A 12,414-nucleotide genomic window follows, 5' to 3' on the forward strand; every position below is an offset into this window, starting at 1 on the left:
TTCTACGTTTGAAATGTGGAAGTCGAAACGTAAAAGTCCCGTACAATACCTCCCTCTCACCTCCCCTGTTTTAAGACCACTGTCCTGAAGGCTCTTAGTTATATAGAACGAGGAAGCACTGCATGTCCCATAATGCTGTTGGCTAATTTGCCAGGAAGGTATAGAAGTGTTTCCCATGGTGGTGGAGGGGCAAGTTGTAATACTGCACGCAATGCCATTTTTATAGCACTGTCTTCGCAGCGGATGGTTGGAGACTGAGTCTGCCGAGATTGAAAACCTTGGCTGGAGATTGACTGCCGCAGATATCCGAGGACAGCATTGAGCTCACGGAGCACAGGGGTTGGTTATTTTAAAGTCTGCGTTGCGCAAGGTGTGGCCGGGTAAACCCGGTTGGCGCACTTACCGTGGACGGATATGACACATAGCAGCACGGCCAGGAAGAGGCACGTGACGTGCTTCAGGACCGGCATGCCGCGCTCTCTCTTTGCACCACCAGTCTGCAGTCACTGGGCTCACCTGTCTTCACTGCACTGCAGGCTCGAGGACGCTCTGACGGCGGCCTGTTCCCAGACCTCTATTTAAGGCAAGCCCAGACCTCGGCTTCCCTGCAGAGTGCCCTTGGCCATCAGCCCTTTTTCTGTACCGGAACAATCCACTCACATCTGATTTATGACTTCGGCGCCTGTCAGGAAGACGTTGTTGTTAGATTCCATTCTGACAGGACTTTTGCAGCTTACTTCTGTGAAGCGAAAACTATTTTTTCTATTTTTTTTTTACTATACACTGAGGGCGGGTAATGAAGTGGCCGAGCCCGTAGCTCGTGTGCACTGGCATATCCTGGAAAGTCCCCCAGCCTCGATAGAGGTGTGTCCGCAGTTGGGTGTGTGCACACTTGTGTAGTGGGGACCAATAGAGGCCCTGGAAATAATGTTCAAAGTGGCCCCATATTACACATTTTCTGCATGTTGAATCCATGGGGAAACATTTGGAAATACTACACAAAAGAGGCCCAGGATGCAGAGACCTACTGGGAAATGTCCAGAATTCCCTATAGGCAAGTCCTCCATTGAGTGTGCCAATGCCAGGCATGTTTGCATCTCGGAAAGTTCAGTCGGGCTGGATGACAGTCAGTCAAACCAAGAACTGGCCCAGTCATGAACCAAGTTGCATCAGGCTCTGGGTATTGCCAGTCACATGTGAGCCTGCCTCAGACCCAGGTGTGCACGGGTCAGTCACGTCTGTCCATAACCCCCTATAAAGAACTCTGCTCCAGGTAGTCGTCTGAGCACCTGCCCATCTCTTCAAGTCACACCACCATGCATCTATGCTTGGACCCTCACTTGCCTTCCAGGCCATCGCAATCCTGTGCTTGGCCAACTCACAAGCCACATATTTCATCATGGTGAGGGGTGTGGTGTGCTTTGCGGTTCTTGGGAACATCCCCAGCAAACATGACCCCGGTGGCCAACCGGGCATTCCCATACCACCTTGCACAACCTTATCTGCAACTGCCATCCAAAGCTGCCAAGCTTTGGATGGCAGAACATATGCAACATATCTGCCCTCTCATCCGTGTAGCGAGGGCGAAACTGCGGTGCCACCCCTTGAAACTGAGAGATTGTATGCAGAGTCGTTTATGCTCTGTACTGTGTTGGCCATTTCTAGAAACTCTCTTGGTGTAAAGCAGAGTCCAGGCCCATTCTGCATCTGTGGAGGATCTGCCCAGGTCCAATTTGCACTGTGTCATAGCTTTCAGCTCCGACGTGTCCAGCTTTCTTATAACCAATTCATACACTCTGGAGACTACGTGCCCTCCCTCTAGTACATCATAAATGGTGTAAAGAACCTACTCCGGCTCCATGCCTTCGAGGAGAGCAGCCTATCTTCCCCCAAGTCTCCTCAGGAGGCCCACATGTAGCAGAAATTGTCCCGATGTATCCCCAAAATCTGCATTAATGACCCAAAATCCATCCTCTTCCTTTCTGATATTAGATCAGCTATCATGGCCACCCACGGGTCTCCCAGTGTCCTTTTATTTACTTAATCGACGTGGGCTAGCCCCACCAAGGAAATACATGGGTAGTAAGGGTCTGGGGTACCGAGTAGCCTCCACAGTCCTGTCCACACAGACCTTTCCTATTGTCAAGAGATGGGGCAAGCACACAAATGCACGCTTGCAGGTCAACAGTAACTCTTTCAGATAGTAACTGTCACGATTTATTAAGCAGCTACTCTCAACTCAGCTTATTCAGATTCAACTTTAGTGAAGCCTCCAACCTATTTCGCATCACCTCAGCAAATACCCTCTGTACCACCAATGAGCTTGGAACCAGGCCGGTGCATAGTAAGAATATATATTTATTTAAGGTTTGACAAAGAATAATAGCAACCAAAACATCAGCCACCAATGTTGTGGCACAACACAATATCACAAATTCAAATACATTTTTTGCACCAATTGATTGATTTATATTTCTAATAAGCTTACAGATACTCCAACACACATGTAACATTTAGAGAATGTACATCAAACACACACAGATGATTTCTTGCACATTAACAATTATTAAATTTGAACAAGCCCCAGTGATTGCTTGGGTTACCACAATGCTCTTCTCACCAAGCAAAACCCACCCCAAGGCAACAGTTATATATGACCCTTTAATTAGAAGGTAAGGTGCAGGGAGTGGGAATAAAGTACGAATATCGTTTTGGCTTTTAATTAAAAGACAGGGTTTGAGAAATAGATACAATTAAAAAGAAATTGTTTGGATTTTTTATTTGAAAGGCAAAGTCAAGAAAGGAACTCAATGGGAAAATCATTTTGGGCTTTTTATTTGCATGGAATGCACAGCCTTGGGAAAATCGATTTGGGATGCACGTAAATAAATGGGACATTTCATTTTGCACACTCTGCATTCACTTGAATTGCAGTGTTTTAGGGTCACTTATTTAGGGATTATGGACACCTCCCCTTTTGGTACAGAAAACAGGGGTTTCAGAAAGGTAGAGTCACCCAAGTACTTTATTGTCTATACCGGCTCCAACACGCTGGCCATGAAATTTGTTAGTTTCGAACTCTAATACTTATCTGTGATTTTCTATATGGGAATTCATTGATTTACCTTCAATTCAATGCTCTAAGGATCTGCACAGTTTACCCCCTCCCCACAATTCAATGGAAAGGATTAAGGCAGGCAGTTCCCAACACAATTCAATTTAAATGGATAGGATGATTTTCTATAGTGGAATTAATTTGCGTTGGATTTAATGAAATGTGCCAAAGGTCTCCCCAGTTCCACCCTCTACCCGCTATGCAATATGGAAATTAAGGCTGGCAGATTTCCCACCACATGTTCCACTTACATGGGAGGCCTTATTTATGGGGCATCCAGGGAAACAGCAGGGCTCCTCTGAAGACAGCACAGATCTGGTAAAAGGTGTCACGGTTTTATAAAAAAGCACACTCCAGCCAGGGACTCCTTCCCTTGACAATGAATGTGGCGCACAATAAAAGATGCTCTTTTATCTTGAATAAACCACAGATTCGTTTTGAGTAGGCCCTCTACCCATCTCGCACCCACCTTTACAAAAACATCCCGCGTCACAATGGACTAGGAACCAGGACGCTATGTATCAATAAGATATTTATTAATTTATAGTTTAATACAAAAGGAAAAATATTCAAAATATAATTTTACAACAGCCACCTCGTTTGTGGCACCACAAATACAGTGATTCCTACAGAACAATTGGTTTAAAATCCTTACATAGTTCACATGGATCTTTAATGACAAAACAGGAAAAACAATTTTAAAGGAGTAGATAGCACCAATGTTAAACACCCCCTGCAACACTCACCCCCAAACATCAGCTTACTGAATTTCCTGTGAATGGAAGGCAGTGGTAAGGAGTAAGGATAGAGGGAGAAAAGACAGATTTGGAATATGGCCCACCACACCAAGATAGGAAGCCAGAAAAGAAAATTAAAACCTGTTTTATGAGCAAAACGGCAGAATCAGATTTTGCTTGCTCGCACAGCTACCCACAACGGCTATGGGACAGCTAGAGAGGAAACTTGTGTTGCTACGCTTGAGGAGATAAGGAAGCTTAAAGACTATTAATCAGCACACCAGGGCAATGTGGAAGCACGGTAGGAATATCGGTTTTGGGGAAGAAAGCAAATGCAAAAGACAAATATAAACGGTAAATGGAAATTGGTTTTATACGGGATCTGCAGTTATAGACAGCTAAGGAAAGGGGCTTAGCTGTCAAAATCGGAAATCGGTTTTCACGGACCAGAACAGAGGCGCATAACAGGTAAGATTCTAGCAAAAGAGGTTGCTCTCAATGGGACTACGGTTTAGGGTTTTTAATAGTACAGATGCAAATAGGACTTCATGGGGAATGCAGACAAATGCAGTTTTCAGTGACAAGGAGACTAATCCTTTTGAGGCAATACTTTAATGACGATAATTAGTTGAAAAACTCGACAAAATTGTTGATTTCGAATAGCGACAATAGTGAACGTGAGTTTCAATGGGGGAATTAATTGATGTATTTCAAAATGATACTAACAACCTAAACGGGCAACTGAAATATTTATCAAATAAATATGCTAACACACACAGGCTAATACAGATTCTTTTATGGAGGGGTGAATGAATTATTCTGGCAATTTGGAACTTTCAATGGTATTTGCATTGGGATTTTCAATGGGGTTAGGTTGCAAAAGGAAAGGGGTATGCAATTTGGGACTGGGGTGATTTGCTACTTACAAAGTATGCCTTGGTTTGGAATTCTGGACAGTCAGCAGGATCTCAGGATCATCTGGACAGCTAGGCAAGGGGTCTGGTCTCTGAACTCTCCAGGATGGGATTCTGGACAGCCAGCTGGAGCTCAGGACACTGAACAGCCAGTCAAGATCTCTGGACTCTCTGGATGGGATCAGCTAGGCAAGGGATCTGGTCTCTGCACTCATGGATGGTAAGGTTCAGGGTTCCCTCTGTCCCCTTTCTCCTGTCTCCCTGGAATCTTTTTGTGTATGTCCTGTGTCTGGTACAGCCCCCCCTTATTTAGCCCAAATTACATCACTCATTTTTACAATCTAGGTGAGTACTCTAGAATTATCCCTATCCCCACGATTGGACAGTCTATCATTCCTCTCTCCGCATCCTGGTCTTATTGGTTCAGAGGAGAGAGCATCATTTGTCTGTTTGGTCATTTATGACAGTTATTTGTTTCTCAGGTCCACTTTTTAGCAAAACTGAGTTATGCATCATAACTCCAAACTTATACTAGCCAATGCCATAAGAAGTATATGTCAGTGGGCCACAGGGAATTAGACAGTCCGATCGCCAACTATGTGCGAAGTAGCATAGCTCTTTGGTGTATTTTTGCCCTTTTCATGGAATGCCTAATAGTTATAATTCTGCAATTAATTAGACATGTTCATAACCACATTTCCCATCTGTTCACCATATTTTCTTCTTTGTCCCATTTATAGATTAGCCAGGAACAAGCTTTTACGGGCCATTTCAGTCCACAAAGTACTAGAAACATGTACTTAGCCTCTTAACATACACCTGGAAATTGCATGGAAAAATATCATAAAACAACATTATTTTCTTATTCTGAGTGCTGGGAAAAATTCGTAAAATAAATCAGTCTCTTAATGTCATTTCAGATGATCTGTCACAGATGGGAGGGTGATGCCTCACCCCCCACAGCAAACTGTCTCTCCCCAGCTAAGCTTGCAAAAAAAACCTTTGGAATTAGTCAGTTCGTCCTTTGGAGTGGGTGCAAAAGGAACTCGCACTTCTTGGTCAAGTTCTTAGTCACACTTGCTTCTTTGTCACCCCTGCCAGTGCTGCCTTCCAGTCAACCCAAAACGGGTTTTACTGGTATTCTCAGTCTCAAGGGGATTGAAGTCTTGTGGGAGGAGAAAATACAGTAGATGTGTAGCCAACCCCCCACCCACACTGACATTTCTGTGCAAGCAAAAGCTATCGTCTTACATTGGCTTTCAAACGTAATTCTTCCTTATGTTCTTTCACACGTGTGCAAGCCGTATTTCATTTAATGATGGAAATGCCGTTCTGTAGGTCATGGGATTTTCTTTTAGTTTAACCTTTTGAATGGGTTTGCAATTACTGTTGTTCATGGACACGGAAAGGAATTGCACAGGATTTCTTCCCATTTGCAGTGTTTTGAGCGCCACGGTTTACATGAAAGGGAAACAAAATCTTACCTTTCATGTGAATTAACAGTCGGACAAGGCTGTTTTCTTGATGTAGTGCATACTTTTTGACATTCAAAAACAATAAGCAGATGCAGGGCCATTCTTCAGTGCAGTGCATAACTTCTTGTTATGCCAATGAAAGAGTAGCACATCTTCAGATGAAATACAGCAAAAGCAGGGCCATTCTGCAATGCAGGGTTCAAATGCTTGCAACCCATGTGCCAGGGAACAAAGAACAGACGTTTGTGGGGGCAATGTTTAATGTAGTTTTTCAGGTGACAGGGATTTCTGGTAGGGCCTATAAATGCATCCCAAAAAGGCTTTTGTCAAGGGTCGTCCCCAGCACCAAGACTTCCTCTGGATCCTCAAAAGGCAGGCACAGCTAGCTTCTAGATTTCCCAGTCTATGCCTCTCTTGCAATGTTTAACGCCTTGGTAGCCCTTCCTGTCTCTCTATAGTACTTTATAATCCAGAAGCAGACTGCCTCCAGCAATAGAGAGGGAAAGTTAAGGGAAAAATCACAAGTCCAAAGAAAGGTCCCAAGAGTCAAAAAGTCAAAGAAAGAAAGATCCCTCTCAAATTGAAAACTAATCTCTTATAGGGATGATGACACTCCATTATTAGCATACTTCCCACGCTACAGATTGGCCAGTTCTCTCCCTCCCCCCAAAATGGCCACTGCCTGCTAATAGGACAAGGAGCTATGGGGTGTTAATGATGGAGGCTATAGGCGGAGAAAGATACATCATCCCAAAATGACAAGTGGATTTAACTTTTTCCGTGTCCTTAAAATCTAACAACATGGCAGCTACCCTAATTTTTCAGATAACTGCAGGCACATATATATTTTTGAGTTCTATTTTTTATGGTGAGTCCTAAAAAACTAATCATATCTCGGCTCGTCTTTCCTGAGCAGAGCGAACGTTTTTATCGATTTAGCCCTAAACCGAAATAGTCAAAAATCTGCCCCTTCTTGAGTCAAACCTTACTTCCATAACCTATCATCACCACACCAACTTTCTATTCCCTCAGAATTATGAGAAGGCCAGAATCATACATTTCTTCATAACTTAAATTGTATACATCACACAGGGTTCATATTTACATGGTACGGACAGGCTTTGTATCCCATTTAATCTGAGCCCGGGGTGAGCTCACTTGGACATACGATTCTCTTGTAATTAAAGAATAGGTGGCCTAATTTTAATCATATAGCAAGGCATCACATGGGTCCCTCAGTTTCACATAGGCCCCATCTATTCCTAAGTTGTATTTCTCGATCATCACCTGACCTGAACATCTGCTTATCAGCAATCAGTTTCATACACAATGTTTGATCATCCATATGTGGCTCTGAAGCCATTTCTTGAGGTCGAGTTAGCCATGAAAGGGAACTTATGTTGGCCACTAATGCACAGTTAATGGGGAGGCCTGACCTGAAAAGTCCTTTCTGCTGGCTGTGTTATCTACAACTCCTACAATTTTGATCAAATGCTCTGTTAATTCTTTGCATTTATAACTGAACCAGGCCTGCTTTTCCAGGTGGGCCTAGCCCACAGGTCTTGAGGTCAAAGTTTCATTGGCACAGATATTTCCGTTTAGTGGGAAAAACACCAGCTGCACCCATACTTCAGAAAATACAGCTTTAAATCAACAAGATGTGCTTACATGTACCATTTAAAAATTATAGCTGGGCATGTTGTTTGAATTACTATCTTATTTGACAGACGGTTTGGACAGATGTAACTTCACTTCAGATATTATTCACACATAGGCCACAGTTACATAGAAACATCCAACAAGTTGGCTTTTCCATTTGAATGTCAGTTTATTTGTGAAAAGTAAGTACCTCTCATCGAAATATGTCACTTGGCTCCACTTTTTAAGTGTAAGGCACAATTCCACCTTGGCATTTTTCACATGCCTATCCTTTCCATGTATATCTTCCCATGTGTGCTGCTGCAGTTTTGAACCTGTCAATAGGTGCATTTTCCCAGTTTACATGAAGTCAGCATCGGCAGCACCACATGTTATTACCCATTCATTTGGCATATCCATCAGTTTTAAGCTCTCGGGTAGATTCCTCTTCACTTGCGCACTTGTCCATTTTAGTAGAGTTGACTAGGCCTATTTCGTTCCATTTTACACGGCCTTATGTCGATAATCACTGTTTTGTACTGGCTCTTTTTATTTTAATGGAACTCCATATTAGCCAGCTTAACTCTCACGACAGGGCCTAGCATGGCCTCTACATCTCTGTCGCTCTGGAGCTGTCTTTTCACCCCTCACCCTAGGCCTTTGACTCAATTGATCCGTAGAAAAGATCAAGGGAGAGTGGGGTTTTTGTTTTATTTTTTGCTTTGGCACAATCCATGAATTTGCTCTGGTCTGCACCCCATTCTTTTTAGATTTTGAGGTTTGGCCATGGAACACTTCACCTTTTGAATTTCCTACCCCGAGGTTGTGAAGGTAAGGTGTTATTGAGTTTGCAGAGAGTAAATGAGACATTAAGTATATTATACAGTACTTCTTTCCCCAGTAATTAGGCCAACATCACCTAACACATTGACCCTCATTACACGGTAGGCGGTGGACCAAGGTGCTAATAGCACCTTGGTCCATGCCGGTAAAATACCAGCACCACCTTGGTGGAAAGGGGAATTACTGCCCTATTCCAAGGTTGGGGGGGCAGTAATTCCCCCTTCCACCATTGCCCTTCCCCATTCCCATTTTTGCCCCATAGGGCATAATGGGAATGGGGAAGGTGCTAATTACGGTACCGCAAATTTGCGGTGCCGTAATTAGCACCAAGGTCCCTTAGCGGGTTGGTTTTTACGCCTGCTAAAAGCAGACGTTAAAGTACCAACCCGCTAAGGGACCTCGTAGTAAGGCGGTAAGGGTTAACGGTCACCGGTACCATTACCGGTGACCGTCAACCCTTACCGCCTACCGTGTAATGAGGCCCATTGACATTTATTTCCCTTACATTAACAGTTCTGCACATATTATTTATTTATTTTTTCTGATTTTTACACATTCTTTGTGATTGTAAAATCCTTTACTCCCTGAAATTGTGCGATATTCGCCAGCCGGGTTTCCATCCTTTCCTTGCATTCTTCAGAAGACTCCTGGGCTCTACCCTCACTGGGCTCTTCAATCAGTCATAGCGCCTGTCTGGGGTGACAGCTCTTTAACTGATTGATATGGACCCATTGCTCTTCCATATGTTCTCCTTTAGGGATGCAGATCCTACAGGCGACAGGTGAGATTTTATCGACAATTTGAAAGGCACCGCACCAAGAGGTGAGGAACCTCCACTCATTGGTCTGGTTCCTTCTTTGGAAATTGTACAGATAGACCCCGTCTCCTACTTCATACTCCTTCTAGGTCATTTTTAGTCCTAGTAGGGTTTCATTCCTTCTGCTGACATTTCTAAATTGTGCTGAGCATAAGCAAAAGCGCGCTGAAGGTAAATTCTCAATGGACACACGGGTAGTGGACGCGTTGATCAGGGTCTGTTCTTGAGTTCTGTAGAGCAGATGCTGAGGTAGCACCATTTCCATCCAGTCAAATGAACCATTGGTTGCAGAAGATGGTGTGGACCTAATGGCCATTCGGACAAGCGGTAGTCGGATCCCCCAACTTGGTCCAGAGTCCACCAAAAACTTCTTCAAGATGCCCACAATTGTTTTATTATACCTTTTAACTCTCCTGCTTGAGGCTACATGGTAGGCAATGTGGAGTTTTCTCTTTACCCCTAGTATCTCCCATATCTTTGTCCTCACCTTGCTGGTAAAAGGACTTCGTCAGTTCGACTCAATCTTTTGGGGAAGGCCGAATAGAGAGAAGATGTGGTTGATCTTTAGTGCGGCAGCTGTCGCCGCCTTACAATTCGGGGCAGAAGACATTCTACCCACTTGGTAAACAAGCACATCACGGTCAACATGTATTTGATTCCTCCAGAGAAGCGAATCACTGGCCCGATGAAAGATTTTGCAAGATTTCTAATGTGGTGAAACCGCCTATGACCGCATTGGCCACGTCATGGGCGTGGCTCAACATCAGGCTTTGGAATGAGGTAGGTACCACCCACGTGTCACATCCGTACCAACAAACCATCTTGGATTGGAAAACTTCATCAACACCAGAAGACTGCAGAGCTTCCTGTGGAAAAAGGCCTGCAAAAGCATGTGCAAGAAGATACAGTTGACAGGACCTCCTTTGATGAAATTCCTGTCCGGTCCCCGCATAGATGCAAGGCGAGCTGGTTGGTTGAGGGAGAATCGATGCTGAATGACTCAAGCTGAGTCACGGACGTAAGTAGAACATTGAACGTGGAAAAAATAGTGGGAGGGACTTTGTAGTAAATATATATATTAATATAAATGTAACAGGTTTTTCAGGGATTATAAAGAAGAGAAGTAGATACCTCGATTCCCAGTTCCAAGGAGACAGAAGGTTATGCACTAAAAGGACTCCAGATAGGGGTGTTAAGGTTCCTGAGGCAAGGCCAACAAGAACAGTGCAATCAAGTTCCAAAATGGAGCAAAAATAAGATGAGATAAATTTACTAAATACAGTAAAGGAAGGTGTGCGCAGAAACATTTGTTGAAGTGCACATGTGTGTGGGGTTATAATATGTCAGTGTAAAGCTTGTGTTGGTGTAAACTAATAGATATCAAGAGATTGACATCAATCATGAGGGTACAAATTGAACGAAACTGATAAATAAATAAAGAAGAGACCTAAAATGTCAACGATAAAACAACGAGAAATAAAAAATTGACGGAAAGTGTAAACGAAGGAACAAGAACATCATTGCATATACGTTTTAAAAGCTGATAAAATATTTAGATTTTTGGATAAATAAGCAGTGATTGATGGTGCCTGCTCAAATTGATCAGTGTGGTACATTAGAAAAAATAAAGAGAAGAATAAAAAATTGGGTAAGTATAGACAGTCAAAAATGACTTGTCTTCATGGGGGACACTCCTCTTTTAAACTTATGCAGGACATTGCCGAGATATACAACAAACATAAGGAAATATCATTCGGAATGGGTTCAAGGCACACACTCATGCCGTGGCCTCAGAAGGGTTCGTTGTCAAAAACAGTATTGCGGCATATGACAAGGTGTTTGCATCCTACCTATAAGGGAAAGAAGTTACAGAAAAAGTTGGAAGTTTTAGAGCTATGGAAGATGTATTAAAGCGAGAAGGAAGATCCAGTGGAGAAGGAGTGGATGCTTAATCAGCATAAAGGGGAGGATAAAATGCCTTAGGCTCCCCCTTCCCCTCCTAAAAACAAGAGCGTAGATACGGAGGAGAACGGATTTTATCCTTTAATGGAATGGAGAGCAGCTGCGGGGTACTTAAATCCGACATACGAGCACCCCAATTATAACTGTGAGGACAATATGGAAGAGAGTAAATGCAGAGATATATCTCAACACGCGATCAAAGTAAACAGGGTGATGAGAGAAAGGATAGGTAAGATAAACTGATGGACCTTGAGCAAGAAGCAAAGAAGCAGAAAGAAATAAAGTACAAAGCTAAGGGAATAACAATAGCACAGAACAAATGGAATGGAGGACAAATATTACTCAAGCTTGATGATAAAGGCATTGATGGGGTTTGAGAAAGAGAGGGAAGTGTGGGAAAAGAAAGAAAAGGGAGAAGAGAGGGCATGGAAAGCAGAGAAAGAAAGAGAATGCAGGCGAATGGAAGAACGAAGAACGAAGAAGGTAGGAGGCGATGAAAGAAAAGGAGAGACTAGAAGAGAAGAGATGAGAGGAGATAGAAGCGCAAAGAATAAAATAACACAGGTTGAAAAGAAGCCGAGTGGAAGATGAATTAAGGGAGATGAGAAGGGACGCAGAAATGAATAGAAGTAGGGGACTAAAAATGATGAGATAGATTATCTTCATAATAAAAACATAGTCCGGACCAAAGCACAAGAACGACTTGAGAAGATAGAGGGTCACAAAAGACCCGCAAGGACCTGCAAGGGATACCAAGTACACCAACATGGGCTGATGAGCGATATAAAGAAGACATAGGAAAAATAATTGGGGATTTATATAGGCAAATGAGTATAAACAAGGGCATAAAACCCAAGATAATGTAGAAGGATTTTGTTCGAGAGAAACTGTAGGTAGGACAGATAACGCCATG

General features: G+C 43.2%; 1 protein-coding gene across 1 annotated transcript in view; it reads right to left on the bottom strand.

Annotated features, from left to right (window-relative positions):
• Positions 1-562, bottom strand: part of LOC138511267 (C-C motif chemokine 19-like) — a 45,997-nt gene extending 45,435 nt beyond the window's left edge. Inside the window, exon 1 of the mRNA XM_069626818.1 lies at positions 404-562. Within this exon, the coding sequence (XP_069482919.1) occupies positions 404-470 (67 nt within the window). The 5' untranslated portion in view covers positions 471-562. The remainder of the gene's footprint in view (positions 1-403) is intronic.
• Positions 563-12,414: the final 11,852 nt, after the last annotated feature.

The sequence above is a fragment of the Ambystoma mexicanum genome, chromosome 6p (genome assembly GCF_040938575.1).
Source record: "Ambystoma mexicanum isolate Mex_15411 chromosome 6p, UKY_AmexF1_1, whole genome shotgun sequence".
Lineage (NCBI taxonomy): Eukaryota > Metazoa > Chordata > Amphibia > Caudata > Ambystomatidae > Ambystoma > Ambystoma mexicanum.